The 19,108-nt window shown below is 42.5% G+C and overlaps 1 protein-coding gene across 1 annotated transcript in view; it reads left to right on the top strand.

Annotated features, from left to right (window-relative positions):
• LOC120989572 (scaffold attachment factor B2-like) overlaps positions 1–19,108 on the top strand; it is a 392,913-nt gene that overhangs the window by 66,988 nt on the left and 306,817 nt on the right. The window contains exon 4 of the mRNA XM_040417765.1: positions 14,046–14,149. Coding sequence (XP_040273699.1) covers positions 14,046–14,149 — 104 coding nt within the window. The remainder of the gene's footprint in view (positions 1–14,045; positions 14,150–19,108) is intronic.

Below are 19,108 nucleotides of genomic sequence, written 5' to 3'. Positions count from 1 at the left end.
CAATCTCATCTCATTGATTGGATTCCAGTTGGCTGACACCTCACTCCAATTAGCCCTTGGAGATGTCATTAGTCTAGGGGTTCACATACTTTTTCCACCTGCACTGTAAATATTTACATGGTGTGTTCAATAAAAACATGGTAACATTTAATTCTTTGTGTGTTATTAGTTTAAGCAGACTGTGATTGTCTATTGTTGTGACTTAGATGAAGCTCAGATCACATTTTATGACCAATTTGTGCAGAAAGCCATATCATTCCAAAGGATTCACATAATTTTTCTTGCAACTGTGTGTGTGTGTATATGTGTGTGTGTGTGTGTGTGTGTGTATATATATATATATATATATATATATATATATATATATATATATACACTCACCTAAAGAATTATTAGGAACACCTGTTCTATTTCTCATTAATGCAATTATCTAGTCAACCAATCACATGGCAGTTGCTTCAATGCATTTAATGGGGTGGTCCTGGTCAAGACAATCTCCTGAACTCCAAACTGAAGGTCAGAATGGAAAAGAAAGATGATTTAAGCAATTTTGAGCGTGGCATGGTTGTTGGTGCCAGACGGGCCGGTCTGAGTATTTCACAATCTGCTCAGTTACTGGGATTTTCACGCACAACCATTTCTAGGGTTTACAAAGAATAGTGTGACAAGGGAAAAACATCCAGTATGCGGCAGTCCTGTGGGCAAAAATGCCTTGTTGATGCTAGAGGTCAGAGGAGAATGGGCCGACTGATTCAAGCTGATAGAAGAGCAACGTTGACTGAAATAACCACTCGTTACAACCGAGGTATGCAGCAAAGCATTTGTGAAGCCACAACACGCACAACCTTGAGGCGGATGGGCTACAACAGCAGAAGACCCCACCGGGTACCACTCATCTCCACTACAAATAGGAAAAAGAGGCTACAATTTGCACGAGCTCACCAAAATTGGACTGTTGAAGACTGGAAAAATGTTGCCTGGTCTGATGAGTCTCGATTTCTGTTGAGACATTCAAATGGTAGAGTCCATATTTGGCGTAAACAGAATGAGAACATGTATCCATCCTTTGGCTACTTCCAGCAGGATAATGCACCATGTCACAAAGCTCGAATCATTTCAAATTGGTTTCTTGAACATGACAATGAGTTCACTGTACTAAAATGGCCCCCACAGTCACCAGATCTCAACCCAATAGAGCATCTTTGGGATGTGGTGGAATGGAAGCTTCGTGCCCTGGATGTGCATCCCTCAAATCTCCATCAACTGCAAGATGCTATCCTATCAATATGGGCCAACATTTCTAAAGAATGCTATCAGCACCTTGTTGAATCAATGCCACGTAGAATTAAGGCAGCTCTGAAGGCAAAGGGGGTCCAACACCGTATTAGTATGGTGTTCCTAATAATTCTTTAGGTGTGTGTGTGTGTATGTATGTATGTATGTATGTATGTATGTATGTGTATATATGTGTGTGTGTATATATATATATATATATATATATATATATATATATATATATATGAACTAATATGTCCAATTGATAGATGACCCAATGGACTTCCAAAGTACGAGGTAACGTTATTTTATTTCAAACAGCTCGATGCGTTTCGGGGGCAATAAAAAAAACCACCTTCAGGAGCATCAAATGGTACAAACAGAATTACAATGTTTTATAGCCAAAGGACACATAGGAAGGTTTGTTCCACGTCGTGGAATAGTTCACTTCCTGTCCTAAAACCCGGAACCGGAAGTGAGCTCCATTCCATGAAACACAATCAGTATAGCACATTTAAACTTGGCCTATATACGGCTGTAATAATAAAATATAATGCATATAGGGGATATAAAAGGTACAACATAAAAATAATGAAACTAAAAATGCATGAAAAATTAGTTCCTTGCGGTAGAGGTTCCGCTTCCGGTCTCAAAACCCAGAACCGGAAGTGCGCCTCGGCCGCACTGCACAAAAGCCCCATTCCACCCTTAAAACAGACTAGTAGACGTCTAAAGTAATTGAATATAATATATTAAAAATGTTAAGTTGAAGTGTATTGATTGAGGACTAGAGCGGTTTTGGTTTCGCAAGAGACCCTTTTGACCGATTACTTCCGGTTCATATTGGCGGATACCAGAAGTGCGATCCACCCGTGGAACGCATTTCAGCCGGAAGTGCGTCACAACAGCGGGACGATTTGGATACCTATGAAACGTATTGCGGACGGAAATGCGCTCCACAGATAAGAAACACCGTGGCCGCGATACCTCTGGGACAACCAAGGCCCTCTATTGGTACCACATGGAGAATTAAAAACATTTATTAGGGGGAAATTATTTATATATATATATATATTCACTCGCAGTGCAGATTGAGACTTGCGCGTGCCGAATTGGGACTCAAAGGGAGGTCTATCCATGAATATGAAAGAGCACACAATAAGCTAAAATAAATAAATAAAGTATTTTAATTTTTTTTATTAAATGGAGTATGAAGCCCCCTCAATCAATACATAAATAATTAAATAATGTTTTAAATAGATGCAAACTCCAATGAATAAGACCATAAATGAATGAGTAAATAAATAAGTGGCTGAGTAAATTGGTGAAATCGATAAGGGTTCACCTGGTAATGAAAATAAATAGGTGGGTAAATGTCTCATCAAGACTAAAGTTATTTGAAGTGCAATTCATAATTATTAGTGACTGTACTCCAGGGTTTCGTTCAGACCAAATGGAGCGAGAGTATTAAATCTATAGATTCAGTACATCTCTTTTTTGCAGAGCTGGGAATAGGGTTGTGATAAAACATCTATGGGAGTCAGTTTCAGACCTGAGAAGTTGCCTCCCTGTACTTCAGAGAAGTGTTTGGATACTCCATGTTTTTAGTACTCTCGCTGAATGTTGGAATTGTGTTGATTAAGCCTTTCTCTCACTGTTTGGGTGGTGTGGCCTATGTATTGTAGGCCACAAGAGCTCTCTAACATATACAGGGAGTGCAGAATTATTAGGCAAATGAGTATTTTGTCCACATCATCCTCTTTATGCATGTTGTCTTACTCCAAGCTGTATAGGCTCGAAAGCCTACTACCAATTAAGCATATTAGGTGATGTGCATCTCTGTAATGAGAAGGGGTGTGGTCTAATGACATCAACACCCTATATTAGGTGTGCATAATTATTAGGCAACTTCCTTTCCTTTGGCAAAATGGGTCAAAAGAAGGACTTGACAGGCTCAGAAAAGTCAAAAATAGTGAGATATCTTGCAGAGGGATGCAGCACTCTTAAAATTGCAAAGCTTCTGAAGCGTGATCATCGAACAATCAAGTGTTTCATTCAAAATAGTCAACAGGGTCGCAAGAAGCGTGTGGAAAAACCAAGGCGCAAAATAACTGCCCATGAACTGAGAAAAGTCAATCGTGCAGCTGCCAAGATGCCACTTGCCACAAGTTTGGCCATATTTCAGAGCTGCAACATCACTGGAGTGCCCAAAAGCACAAGGTGTGCAATACTGAAAGAAATGCTGAAAGACGACCACCACTGAACAAGACACACAAGCTGAAACGTCAAGACTGGGCCAAGAAATATCTCAAGACTGATTTTTCTAAGGTTTTATGGACTGATGAAATGAGAGTGAGTCTTGATGGGCCAGATGGATGGGCCCGTGGCTGGATTGGTAAAGGGCAGAGAGCTCCAGTCCGACTCAGACGCCAGCAAGGTGGAGGTGGGGTACTGGTTTGGGCTGGTATCATCAAAGATGAGCTTGTGGGGCCTTTTCGGGTTGAGGATGGAGTCAAGCTCAACTCCCAGTCCTACTGCCAGTTTCTGGAAGACACCTTCTTCAAGCAGTGGTACAGGAAGAAGTCTGCATCCTTCAAGAAAAACATGATTTTCATGCAGGACAATGCTCCATCACACGCGTCCAAGTACTCCACAGCGTGGCTGGCAAGAAAGGGTATAAAAGAAGAAAATCTAATGACATGGCCTCCTTGTTCACCTGATCTGAACCCCATTGAGAACCTGTGGTCCATCATCAAATGTGAGATTTACAAGGAGGGAAAACAGTACACCTCTCTGAACAGTGTCTGGGAGGCTGTGGTTGCTGCTGCACGCAATGTTGATGGTGAACAGATCAAAACACTGACAGAATCCATGGATGGCAGGCTTTTGAGTGTGAATGTTGAGATGTTATATTGGTTTCACTGGTAAAAATAAATAATTGAAATGGGTATATATTTGTTTTTTGTTAAGTTGCCTAATAATTATGCACAGTAATAGTCACCTGCACACACAGATATCCCCCTAAAATAGCTAAAACTAAAAACAAACTAAAAACTACTTCCAAAAATATTCAGCTTTGATATTAATGAGTTTTTTGGGTTTATTGAAAACATGGTTGTTGTTCAATAATAAAATTAATCCTCAAAAATACAACTTGCCTAATAATTCTGCACTCCCTGTATACACACCTTTTTTTTTAAAGGCCCCAGAGCCTGCAACACCTAAGCAAGAGACATCACTAACCAAACACTGCCCTGAAGACGAAGGAACTCTCCAAACAAGTAAGGGTCATGTTGTTGAGAAGTTCAAGTCAGGGTTAGGTTATAAAAAAAATCCAAATATTTGGTGATCCCCAGGAGCACCATCAAATCTATCATAACCAAATGGAAAGAACATGGCACAACAGCAAACCTGCCAAGAGACTGCCGCCCACCAAAACTCACGGAGCGGGCAAGGAGGGTATTAATCAGAGAGGCAGCACAGATACCTAAGGTAACCCTGGAGGAGCTGCAGAGGTTCACAGCAGAGACTGGAGTATTTGTACATAGGACGACAATAAGCTGTACGCTCCATAGAGTTGGGCTTTGGTCAGAAGAAAGCCATTACTTTTAGCAAAAAACAATAAGGCAAGTTGTGAGTTTCTGAAAAGGCATGTGGGAGTTTACCAAAATGTATGGAGAATGGTGCTCTGGTCTGACGAGACTAAAATTGAACTTTTCGGCCATCAAAGAAAATGCTATGTCTGGCGCAATCCCATCATATCACCCAAAGAACACCATCCCCACTGTGAAACATGTTGATGGCAACATCAATCTGTGGGGATGTTTATCAGCAACCGGGACCGGGAAACTGGTTAGAGTTGAGGAAAAGATGGATGGTGCTAAATACAGGGATATTCCTGAGTAAAAACCTGTACCACTCTGTGCGTGATTTGAGGCTAGGACGGGGGTTCACCTTCCAGCAGGACAATGACCCCCAAACACACTGCTAAAGCAACACTTGAGTGATTTAATGGGAAACATGTAAATGTGTTGGAATGGCCTAGTCAAAGCCCAGATCTCAATCCAATAGAAAATCTGTGGTCAGACTTAAAGATTGCTGTTCACAAGCGCAAACAATCCAACTTGAAGGAGCTGTAGCAGTTTTGTAAGGAGGAATGGGCAAAAATCCCAGTGGTAAGATGTGGCAAGCTCATAGAGACTTATCCAAAGTGACTCGGAGCTGTGATTGCCGCAAAAGGTGTCTCTACAAAGTATTGACTTTACGAGGGTGAATAGTTATGCACATTGACTTTTTTCTGTTATTTTGTCCTATTTGTTGTTTGCTTTACAATAAAAAAAACAAAAAAAAAAATCATCAAAGTTGTGGGCATGTTCTGTAAATTAAATGATGCAAATCCTCAAACAATCCATGTTAATTCCAGGTTGTGAGGCACCAAAATACAAAAAAAAGTCAAGTACTTTTGCAAGGCACTGTAACTATAACTTGAATATGTTTTAGTAAACTGGTACAAAAAAAAAACATTGTGTCCAAATATGTATGGATCTAACTGTATAATCTAGCCTTTGGTACAATGTATGCGCCGGGGAGAAATATGAAATATACTTGTCACTGGGGTGCAGTGTTCTCCATCCATCTACCAGGCCCACCTTAGCAATGTTGTTGCGGTTGTGTCTGAGTGCAGATTTTGACAGTGAGGAAGTGCCTGTAGATGTGTCCATTTCAGGGTAAACGGCTACATTCAAATCACCACCCAGAATGATTATGCCTTCAGCAAACCTGTGAAATGCTGCCCTTAACCATGCTGTCTGGGATGTATTTGGTGCATAGATATTACCAAGGGTGTAAACCTGTGACCCCAACACTACTTTAATAAAAATATACCTGCCCTTGCCATCTACTAGGGTCGAACGCACCTCCAAGGGGAGCTGTCTATGAAGTGTTATGCTGACTCCTTTGACGCAGGGCTCCAGATGGCGACCAAAATGGTCGCCAATGCGACTTAGAATTTACAAATGGCGACAAGACTTTTTAGTCTTGTCACCATTTGCGATTAGACCCGCCGCGGCAGCTCTGAGGCTGAATACAGCGGCGGGCACAGGAGATGATAGTTCTCTGCCCCGCCGCCGATGTTCTTCTCAACAGCGCAGTGGAGATGGAGTCTCTCCCTCCCCCTGTGCTGCTGCCACCACCAATAAGAAGAGAGACAGGAGAACGAGGGGAGGGGCTGTGGCCACTGCTCCACCAATGAAGATAACTGACCTGTTAATACAAATACAGGAGGCGGGTGCCAAAATCAAATAGCCGGCACCCGACCTCTATGACAGGGAGCTGCGATCAGCGGCAGTTAACCCTTCAGGTGCTGTACCTTAAGGGTTAACTGCAGCAGATTTGCAGCTCCCTGTCATAGAGGTCGGGTGTCTGCTATTTGATTTTGGCACCCGCCTCCTTTATTTGTATTAACAGGTCAGTTATCTTAATTGGTGGCGCAGTGCGCCCCCTCAACACCCCAGTATAATAAACTTTGGTGGCACAGTGCCGATGAGGGTTAAAAAATTCAAAATAAATGAACTCCCCTCCTCCAATTGATCGCGTAGCTGCCGGTCTCCTGTTCTTTCTTCAGGACCTGTCAAGGGACCTGTGGTGACATCACCGTGCTCATCACATGGTCCATTGCCATGGTGATGATCATGTGATGAGCACAGTGATGTCACCACAGGTCCCTTGACAGGTCCTGAAGAAAGAACAGGAGACCGGCAGCTACGCGATCAATTGGAGGAGGCGAGTTCATTTTATTTTTTTTTGTATTTTTTTTTTAACCCTCAATTGACCTTCTACTAAGCATTCTGTATTAAAGAATGCTATTATTTTCCCTTGTAAAACAAAACATGCAATGCAACAGCTCTCTGCAAACCAAATAAAGTACAAAATTGCATAATAATTGCTATACTTATAAATTGCTATAAAGTGCTATACTTCTAAATTGGAGATGCTTGGCAAATCATTTTGTACAAAATTATTTGAGCCCGTCTGCCGCACGTCAAGGCGATCTCTGTAAGACGGGTTCCTAACGCAAAATTCTACCTGTTATGTGCCATGACGGCTACCATGCAATTCAGGGAGTGTAGGTTCCACATGCATGTTATTTTCCCTTGTAACATGTCATAAGGGAAAATAACACAGTGAATAGACTTTCATCCTAGCAACCATGCGTGAAAATCACACCGCATCCGCACTTGCTTGGCATGCTGCGATTTGCATGCAACGCACAAGTGATGTGTGAAAATCACCGCTCATGTGCACAGCCCCATAGAAGTGAATGGGTCCGGATTCAGTGCGGGTGCAATGCGTTCACCTCAAGCATTGCACCCGCGCAGAAATCTCACCCATGTGAAAGGGGGCTAAGGGTGAATAGGACAATGGTATTCGCCCCTAAGGGGGCGAATAGTAAGTTAAAAAAAAACAAAAAAAACACTAAGGCTACTTTCAGACTTGCGGCAGTGTGAATCCGGCAAGCAGTTCCGTCGTCGGAACTGCCTGCTGGATCCGCTGATCTGGATGTGACTGAAAGCATTTGTGAGACGCATCCTGATGCGGATCCATCTCACAAATGCATTGCAAGAACGAATCCATCTCTCCGCTTGTCATGCGGACAGACGGATCCGTCTTGTAACTTTTTACACATTTTTACCGGTCTACGCATTCACAGACCGGAGTGGCCCTGTATGTTAAAGATAGCATAAAATCTAATCTAATACAGGTTAGTGAGACCAATTTAGATTCAGTTTGGGTTACGTTGCAGCTTGATAGTCATAAGGTAACTCGTGTAGGTGTGATATATAGACCACCTGGCTAGGTCAAAGAATTAGATGATCTATAAGTTGAGGAAATGGCTAAAATGACATTGAAAGGGGAAGTTATCATTATTGGAGACTTTATTTTTCCTGATGTAAACTGGAAAACCAAAATAGCTAGTTCTGCCAGCAGTACAGATTTTCTAAATTCCCTACTGGGATTATCTCTACAGCAAGTAGTTGAGGAGCCAACCCGGAAGGAGGCCATTTTAGATTTAGTATTCACAAATGGGAATTTGGTATCTGATATAACTGTACGGGAAAGCTTGGGATCTAGTGATCTCCAGTCAGTGTGGTTTACTATAAGTACAGTGACACCACACAAAAACTCAAGTTTTCTATTTTAGAAAAACTGATCTTTCTAAAATTAGATTAGTGGTATATAAGTATCAGACTGGAACAGTTTCAATGGGACTACTTAAAAGTGGCACTATTGAAGGCAACAGATAATTGTATTGGGCTTGTCTGTAAGAGCAAAAAAAGGAAGCGACCACTGTGGTACTCAGCAGAAGTGGCCAAAAATCATTAAAAACAAAAAGATAGCATTTAGTAATTTATAAAAAATAGATAAAATTAGGATAACAGGGAAATTAATAAGATTAGGCAGAGAGAGGCCAAGCAAGTTATAAGAAATTCTAAAGCACAGGCAGAAGAAAAATTTGCTCAGTCAGTGAAAAAAGGCGATAAGGCATTCTTCAGATACATAAATGAAAAAAGGAAATTAAAACAAGGAATTACCAAATTAAAAACAAAAGGAGGAAGGTATATGGAAGAAGATGAAGAACTAGCTGACTGCCTCAATGAATACTTCTGTTCAGTTTTTACAAAGGAAAATGAAGGAAAAGGACCTCAGGGAGGAAGACTTTTGATGAATCTTTTGATGCATGTGTCTTTACAGAGGAAGAGGTTCTAAGTCAGCTGTCAAAAAGGAATACAAATAAGTCACAGGGGCCTGATGGGATACACCTAAAGCTATCAAATGAGCTCAGCGGTGAACTAGCAAAACCATTAACAGATTTATTTAACCAATCACTGGCAACAGGAGTCGTCCCAGAAGATTGGAAATTAGTAAATGTTGTGCCCATTCACAATTAATTTAGTAGGGAGGAATCTGGCAACTATAGGCCAGAACGCCTGACATCAAAAGTGGGGAAATTAATGGAAACCATACTTAAGGAGAGGATTGTGGAACATCTAAAATTCCATTGATTGAAAGATGAAAAACAGCATGAGTTTACTTCAGGGAGGTCATGTCAATCTATTCTTATTGATTTGTTTTTTTTTTGGTTTGGATGACTAAAATTATAGACGGTGGAGGTGCTGTAGACATCGCTTATCTAGACTTTAGTAAGGCTTTTGATACTGTCCCACATAGAAGGCTTATCAATAAACTGCAGTCTTTGAGCTTGGACTCCCATATTGTTGAATACAATAGGCAGTGGCTGAGGGACAGACAACAGAGGGTTGTAGTCAATCGAGTATATTCAGACCATGGTCTTACCAGTGGGGTACCTCAGGCATCTGTTCTGGGACCCATATTTAATATCTTTATCAGCAAAATTGCAGAAGGCCTCGATGGTAAGGTATGTCTTTTTGCTGATGACACAAAGATTTGTAACGGGGTTGATGTTCTTGGAGGGATACACAAAATGGAAAAGGATTTAGGAAAACTAGAGGAATGGTCAAAAATCTGTCAACTAAAATGTAATGTGGATAAGTGCAAGATAATGCACCTGGGGCGTAAAAACCCAAGAGCAGAATATAAATTCAGTGATAGTCCTAACCTCAGTATCTGAGGAAAGGGATTTAGGGGTCATTATTTCAGAAGACTTAAAGGTAGGCAGACAATGTCATAGAGCAGCAGGAAATGCTAGCAGAATGCTTGGGTGTATAGGGAGAGGCATTACCAGTAGAAAGAGGAAGTGCTCATGCCGCTCTACAGAGCACTACTGAGACCTCATTTGGAGTATTGTGCGCAGTACTGGAGACCATATCTCCAGAAGGATATTAATACTTTGGAGAGAGTTCAGAGAAGAGCTACTAAACTAGTACATGGATTGCAGGATAAAACTTACCAGGAAGGATTAAAGGACCTTAACATGTATAGCTTGAAAGAAAGACAAGACAGAGGGGAAATGATAGAAACTTTTAAATACATAAAGGGAATCAACAAGGTAAAAGAGGAGAGAATTTTTAAAAGAAGAAAAACTGCTACAAGAGGACATACTTTTAAAACTTTGCCCCTTTAATTTAAAACTAATATCAAGAAATATTACTTTACTGAGAGAGTAGTGGATGCATGGAATAGCCTTCCTGCAGAAGTGGTAGGCTACTTTCATACTGGCGTTTCTGGGTCCGCTTGTGAGATCCGTTTCAGGGCTTTCACAAGCGGCCCAAAATGGATCAGTTTAGCCCCAATGCATTCTAAATGGATAAGGATCCGTTCAGAATGCATCAGTTTGCCTCCGTTCAGCCTCCATTCCGCTCTGGAGGCGGACACCAAAACGCTGCTTGCAGTGTTTTGGTGTCCGTCTGATGAAACTGAGCCAAACGGATCCGTCCTGACTTACAATGTAAGTCAATGGGGACAGATCCGTTTTCACTAACACAATATGGTGCAATTGAAAACATATCCGCCTCCCATTGACTTTCAGTGTAAGTCAAAATGGATCCGTTTGCATTATCATGAACAAGCGTACCAGACGGATCCGCACCTAACGCAGGTGTGAAAGTAGCCGTAGCTGCAAATACAGTGAAGGAGTTTAAGTGTGCATGGGATAGGCATAAGGCCATGCGTCACATAAGATGGGGCCAGGGGCTATTCATAGTATTCAGTATATTGGGCAGACTAGATGGGCCAAATGGTTCTTATCTGCCGACACATTCTATGTTTCTATAGCTCCAGTGAGGAGCAGTAACTTATCCACATAAATGTGGGTGAATGTAATGGGCGTAGACTGCCATCTAGAGGATCTTGTGGAGGGAGTGGGCAGTTAATGTAACATAAACCAGTCTCTCTTAAAGTGAAGACACCCCTACATTGGATGAACAGATTTAAGACTTAAAGGGTTTCTGTCGCCACACTTTTCACTATTAAACAGGCTGACATTATAAATGTTCAAATGTCACCTGAATTTAACTCTATTCTTCTTTTTTTTCAGTGTGCCCTAGTTTTTGTGCAATTATAACTCTGCGCCGTCCCGTTCAGTATTTGGCACAGGCGCAGTGAGGAAGACTGCAGCCGGTGAGCATCCTTCCATCACTACGCCTGTGACGAATACTGAACGGGACAGCGCAGGTGCAAGATTTCCCCGACAGACAGAGCCGGCAGGAGGAGACCAACGCTGGCCTGGCCCCGTCAATCAAAAGTAGAAGGGAGTGGAAAGCGGTGGGCGAACGGAGCCTCTAGAAGCAGGTGCAATGCCCACTCTTCTCCTAAAGGCTAATTAGCAATAATTAGCCTTTAGGAGCAGAGTGGGCATTGCACCTGCTTCTAGAGGCTCCGTTCGCCCACTTCTTTCCACTCCTTTCTACTTTTGATTGACGGGGCCAGGCCAGCGTTGGTCTCCTCCTGCCGGCTTCCTCACTGCGCCTGTGCCAAATACTGAACGGGACGGCGCAGGCGTGAGTTTCCCCCTGCAGACAGGGCCTGCAGAAGGAGGCCAACGCTGGCCTGGCCCTGTCGATCAAGAGTAGAAGGGAGTGGAAAGAGGTGGGCGAACGGAGCCTCTAGGAGCAGGTGCAACAACCCCCCGCCCTTTCTCCTAGAGGCTAATTAGCATATAATAAAAGTTATAATTGCCCAAAAAGGGGGGCACACTGAAAAATAAGAATAGCAGCGTCAAATTCAGGTGACATTTCCACATGTATAATGTCAGCCTTTTTAATAGTGAAAAGTGTGGTGACTTAAAGAAAAGAAGGTATAGAGAAAAATAAATCTACAGAACACCTAGCCCAAACCCGAACTTCAGTGAAGAAGTCCGGGTTCAGGTCTGGTACCACATTTAGTTTTTTGTCACGTGCGTGCAGAACGCATTGCACCCGTGCGATAAAATCTGAACTACGCAATCGCAGTCAAAACGCGCACTCTCACAGGTTTCCCGCAATGCATCTGGAGCAAATACGGGACTCCGGTGTGAAAGAGGCCTTAGACTTATCTATGTTGAGTTTGCCCATGTTGATGATGTGAGGCTAAGAATGGCCGCTCGCTGTCGATCAACACCAGAGCTCACTCAGCTGCGTGCATGCGGCTCTGCTGCAAGGCTCTGCCCCCTGTGATTTTCAGCAGCACCTGGATCTGATTACTTTTGTAATTGTGTGTAATTAAAACTAAAATGTTTTATGTCTGCTGAGTTATTCAATAAAATGTATCTGTATAGTGCCAATTAATTTCTCATTTCTTTGACTGGCTCATTAAGAAGGCTGCACATGCTCAGTTTCATCCTTGAACTGCATCCTGAGCTGTGATAGGGAGAGCAGCAGAAAAGACACTCCCCTTGAGCTGTCAGCTTGATATTAATCTAGAAGAACAATGAATCGAGATATCTCTGTATCCGTGTGAGGTACAGGGCTGGTTCTAGCTTTGTTAGAAGGGTATTGTCATGTGCTATATGTTCTCTGATTTTCATTCTTTACATTATTCATGGAAAAACCCCTTTAAGCTACATTTTTATCGGTAAGATACAAATTGAGCTATGAGTGTTTATAAGGTCAGAGATGAGGAGCCTGTCCCCAGAGTTAAAATTCATATCCTACAACTAGATAAACTCAAGTCTGCACAAAGACAGTGGTTCAAAACTTTTAACAAAGACCATTTAAAAAAAATATATTTCTAGTTCAAAATGAGTACAATGCAATAATAAAAAAAGAAATTGTCCCCAGAGGTGTACATGGTCTTTAACTTTTTTATATCCTAATTTATTGAGATGCACTTGTAGGTGACAGCTGTTCTTGATCTATTGAGTGTACTGATCATAAAGTTTATAAGTCATGTGAGATTGAGGTCTGAATCTATGTGCCTGAGATGTTATAAAATGATGGCACATCTTAGGCAGATTTTTTTTCTGATCTGTCTGAAGAACAGGAAAAACAAAACAAAAAACTAATCCATTATTTTGAGAATCTGTTACGATCACTCCCTACAGTGTCTGAAAACTCTCCCTACACTGTCCCTGCACCTATCCAATATTTTACAATTCAAAGCTTTCTAACACACTAGCGCTTGTCACGTCTCTCCTTATGCTCAATTCAAAGTGAAATGACGGGGACCGTGCAGGATACGGCTTTTGTAGAGCTGTTGACCTAACAGGGGATGTCTACTGATTGGCTGGCTGCACGGCGTTATGGGTCATATCACATTCCCGGGCTTCTTACTTTCACTTTGTAACACGTGTAGCTGCCATTTTAGGGAAAAAAAACGATTATTTACCATGAAGTGCAAGGAAATTCAGCTTCGCAGCTAATTGAATTCGCATCTAAGTCAATTTATTTCACTTCGATTCGTTCAGCACTAACTATTTTCAAATGATCTTTTTAATTTTCATCTCTTGCTTTCGCCAGTGCAGCTAACAATTTAAATTCCTATCAGTATGTCTTTGGAGTTTGGAAGGAAAGTAGAGTACCTGTGCTAACCACTTGGCCAGTCTGCTGTTACCAAAGAGACTGACTAATATCCTGTTGATGTATTGGCTGTATAGGAAGGACCACCTGCTTAGTGTCCACCTGCTAATGGCTGGAACTTATTCCCATGCTTGTTAGTTAACACAATTATTTTATGGTGAATATTCATTTTCATACTAGAGTTAATGGTTTTCATTTTTTTTCTAGAAAATTAACCATGCAAACCATGATTTTGCTAGAGCATTGCAATAGTTTTCTAATCTTATTTTCGATTTGTGATTTTTTTTTTTCCTTCAGGCAAAAAATGAACCTGCTGGTAAGAAATCTTCAGACAAGAAAGAACATGAATCAAACAGAGAGAAATCAAGTGACTGGCGACATTCAACTGACAGTTTGGGAAAGTAAGATTTGAATGTGAAACTGTGCTAATGAAAGCATAAAAGGGGCCATACACATCAGATCTGTCATATCGATCTAATATGCCTGAAGTCCTAACCTTCCTCTGATGACTGATAACAGGAAGGAAAAAGAATCAGGCATGTTTGACTTCTGGCAGCACCTTATTACCTTCCACCCAAAATTATGCATACTCAGCTAACTGTATATTTATGGTGGAGTCAGGAGGAGCTTTCAACCAAACTATCTTAGGGGAAACTGCTACCGTGAAATGCATTGCAGTCTGCAGACAACTTTTTATAGTGCTGGAGTAGCTAGGCAGATTGATGTATAGTTTTCTGGAAAAATATTCAGTATAACACTTGCAATTTATACATTTAAAGAGGTTGTCCGGGTTCAGAGCTGAACCCAGATATACCTCCATTTTCACCCAGGCAGCTCCCCTGACTTGAGCATTGGAGCAGTTCATGCTCCAATGCTCTCTTTTGCCCTGCGCTAAATCGTGCAGGGCAAAGGCATTTTCAAGCGTTCCGGTGACTAACCGGGCTCTCCATGGGGTTTCCAGGAAGCCCGGTGACTTCACCGGCACTGATGGGTGGGCTTTAGCACTGCCCTAGCCAGTAAAATGGCTAGGACACCGCTAAAGCCCGCCCATCAGAGCCGGTGACGTCACCGAGCACACTGCCATGCGGAAGCCTCCGCCCTGCAGTGTGTTATTGTAAACAAAAGAGCCCTTGCCCCGTGCGATCTAGCGCAGGGTAAAGGAGAGCATCGGAGCATGAACTGCTCCGATGCTCAAGTCAGGAGGCTGCCTGGGTGAAAATGGAGTTATGTCCTGGTTCAGCTCTGAACCTGGACAACCCCTTTTTAAGAATCTGCTCTTTTTGAGTTCACTAGTACACAAGGGACATCTAATCGGTGACTAACAGCTATAAATGTATACACACTTGTGCAAGGAATGCTATCAATCACTATCAAGACTGTCCCCCTGTACTACTATCAGAATGAGCGGCGATCTGAATGTATAAATTTCAAGTTTTTCTGAATCTTTTCCCACAAAACTATATCTAAACATTCCTTTGAGTAGTGTTCTGGCAGGTCCTCTTTAACCACTTACCGTCACACTAACGCCGAAAGGCCTCATCTCTGCGGCGCTCCCAGGTCACACAAACGCCGATTGGCGTCATCTCGCGATGGCCGAGATTTCCTGTGAACGCGCGCACACAGGAACGGAAGGTAAGAGAGTTGATCTCCAGCCTGCCAGCGGCGATCGTTCGCTGGCAGGCTGGAGATGTGATTTTATTAACCCCTAACAGGTATATTAGACGCTGTTTTGATAACAGCGTCTAATATACCTGCTACCTGGTCTTCTGGTGGTCCCCTTTGTTTGGATCGACCACCAGAGGACACAGGTAGCTCAGTAAAGTAGCACCAAGCACCACACTACACTACACCCCCCCCGTCACTTATTAACCCCTTATTAGCCCCTGATCACCCCATATAGACTCCCTGATCACCCCCCTGTCATTGATTACCCCCCTGTCATTGATCACACCCCTGTAAAGCTCCATTCAGATGTCCGCATGATTTTTATGGATCCACTGATAGATGGATCGGATCCGCAAAACGCATACGGACGTCTGAATGGAGCCTTACAGGGGCGTGATCAATGACTGTGGTGATCACCCCATATAGACTCCCTGATCACCCCCCTGTCATTGATTACCCCCCTGTCATTGATAACCCCCTGTAAAGCTCCATTCAGACGTCCGCATGATTTTTACGGATCCACTGATAGATGGATCGGATCCGCAAAACGCATACGGACGTCTGAATTGAGCCTTACAGGGGCATGATCAATGACTGTGGTGATCACCCCATATAGACTCCCTGATCACCCCCCTGTCATTGATCACCCCCCTGTAAAGCTCCATTCAGACGTCCGCATGATTTTTACGGATCCACTGATAGATGGATCGGATCCACTGATAGATGGATCGGATCCGCAAAACGCATACGGACGTCTGGAGCCTTACAGGGGCATGATCAATGACTGTGGTGATCACCCCATATAGACTCCCTGATCACCCCCCTGTCATTGATTACCCCCCTGTCATTGATAACCCCCTGTAAAGCTCCATTCAGACGTCCGCATGATTTTTACGGATCCACTGATAGATGGATCGGATCCGCAAAACGCATACGGACGTCTGAATGCAGCCTTACAGGGGCATGATCAATGACTGTGGTGATCACCCCATATAGACTCCCTGATCACCCCCCTGTCATTGATTACCCCCCTGTCATTGATCACCCCCCTGTAAAGCTCCATTCAGACGTCCGCATGATTTTTACGGATCCACTGATAGATGGATCGGATCCGCAAAACACATACAGGCGTCTCCCTGGAGCCTTCCAGGGGCGTGATCAATGACTGTGGTGATCCCCCTATATAGACTCCCTGATCACCCCCCTGTCATTGATCACCCCCCCTGTCATTGATCACCCCCCCTGTCAGGCTGCATTCAGATGTCCGTATGATTTTTACGGATCCACGGATACATGGATCGGATCCGCAAAACACATACGGACATCTGAATGGAGCCTTATAGGGGGGTGATCAATGACAGGGGGGTGATCACCCCATATAGACTCCCTGATCACCCCCCTGTCATTGATCACCCCCCTGTAGGGCTGCATTCAGACATTTTTTTGGCCCAAGTTAGCGGAAATTATTATTTTTTTCTTACAAAGTCTCATATTCCACTAACTTGTGTCAAAAAATAAAATCTCACATGAAGTCACCATACCCCTCACGGAATCCAAATGCGTAAACATTTTTAGACATTTATATTCCAGACTTCTTCTCACGCTTTAGGGCCCCTAGAATGCCAGGGCAGTATAAATACCCCACATGTGACCCCATTTTGGAAAGAAGACACCCCCAGGTATTCCGTGAGGGGCATATTGAGTCCATGAAAGATTGAAATTTTTGTCCCAAGTTAGCGGAAAGGGAGACTTTGTGAGAAAAAAATAAATAAAAAATCAATTTCCGCTAACTTGTGCCCAAAAAAAAAAAATTCTATGAACTCGCCATGCCCCTCATTGAATACCTTGGGGTGTCTTCTTTCCAAAATGGGGTCACATGTGGGGTATTTATACTGCCCTGGCATTTTAGGGGCCCTAAAGCGTGAGAAGTCTGGGATCCAAATGTCTAAAAATGCCCTCATCAAAGGAATGTGGGCCCCTTTGCGCATCTAGGCTGCAAAAAAGTGTCACACATCTGGTATCGCCGTACTCAGGAGAAGTTGGGCAATGTGTTTTGGGGTGTCATTTTACATATACCCATGCTGGGTGAGATAAATATCTTGGTCAAATGCCAACTTTGTATAAAAAAATGGGAAAAGTTGTCTTTTGCCGAGATATTTCTCTCACCCAGCATGAGTATATGTAAAAAGACACCCCAAAACACATTGCCCAACTTCTCCTGAATACGGCGATACCACATGTGTGACACTTTTTTGCAGCCTAGGTGGGCAAAGGGGCCCACATTCCAAAGAGCACTTTTAGGATTTCACAGGTCATTTACCTACTTACCACACATTAGGGCCCCTGGAAAATGCCAGGGCAGTATAACTACCCCACAAGTGACCCCATTTTGGAAAGAAGACACTCCAAGGTATTCCGTGAGGGGCATGGCGAGTTCCTAGAATTTTATATTTTTTGTCACAAGTTAGCGGAAAATGATGATTTTTTTTTTTTTTCCTTACAAAGTCTCATATTCCACTAACTTGTGACAAAAAATAAAAACTTCCATGAACTCGCCATGCCCCTCACGGAATACCTTGGGGTGTCTTCTTTCCAAAATGGGGTCACTTGTGGGGTAGTTATACTGCCCTGGCATTCTAGGGGCCCAAATGTGTGGTAAGGAGTTTGAAATCAAATTCTGTAAAAAATGACCTGTGAAATCCGAAAGGTGCTCTTTGGAATGTGGGCCCCTTTGCCCACCTAAGCTGCAAAAAAGTGTCACACATCTGGTATCTCCGTATTCAGGAGAAGTTGGGGAATGTGTTTTGGGGTGTCATTTTACATATACCCATGCTGGGTGAGAGAAATATCTTGGCAAAAGACAACTTTTCCCATTTTTTTATACAAAGTTGTCTTTTGCCAAGATATTTCTCTCACCCAGCATGGGTATATGTAAAATGACACCCCAAAACACATTCCCCAACTTCTCCTGAATACGGAGATACCACATGTGTGACACTTTTTTGCAGCCTAGGTGGGCAAAGGGGCCCACATTCCAAAGAGCACCTTTCGGATTTCACCGGCCATTTATTACAGAATTTGATTTCAAACTCCTTACTACACATTTGGGCCCCTAGAATGCCAGGGCAGTATAACTACCCTACATGTGACCCCATTTTGGAAAGAAGAGACCCCAAGGTATTCGCTGATGGGCATAGTGAGTTCATAGAAGTTTTTATTTTTTGTCACAAGTTAGTGGAATATGAGACTTTGTAAGAAAAAAAATCAATAAATCATCCAATTTCCGCTAACTTGTGACAAAAAATAAAAAGTTCTATGAACTTACTATGCCCATCAGCGAATACCTTAGGGTGTCTACTTTCCGAAATGGGGTCATTTGTCGGGTTTTTCTACTGTCTGGGCATTGTAGAACCTCAGGAAACATGACAGGTGCTCAGAAAGTCAGAGCTGCTTCAAAAAGCGGAAATTCACATTTTTGTACCATAGTTTGTAAACGCTATAACTTTTACCCAAACCATTTTTTTTTTATCAAAGACATGTAGAACAATAAATTTAGAGCAAAATTTATATATGGATGTCGTTTTTTTTGCAAAATTTTACAACTGAAAGTGAAAAATGTCATTTTTTTGCAAAAAAATCGTTAAATTTCGATTAATAACAAAAAAAGTAAAAATGTCAGCAGCAATGAAATACCA

The sequence above is a fragment of the Bufo bufo genome, chromosome 2 (genome assembly GCF_905171765.1).
Source record: "Bufo bufo chromosome 2, aBufBuf1.1, whole genome shotgun sequence".
In the NCBI taxonomy this organism is placed as follows: domain Eukaryota; kingdom Metazoa; phylum Chordata; class Amphibia; order Anura; family Bufonidae; genus Bufo; species Bufo bufo.
The sequence above is the reverse complement of the archived record's forward strand: the minus strand, read 5'-3'. Positions and strand labels throughout refer to the sequence as shown.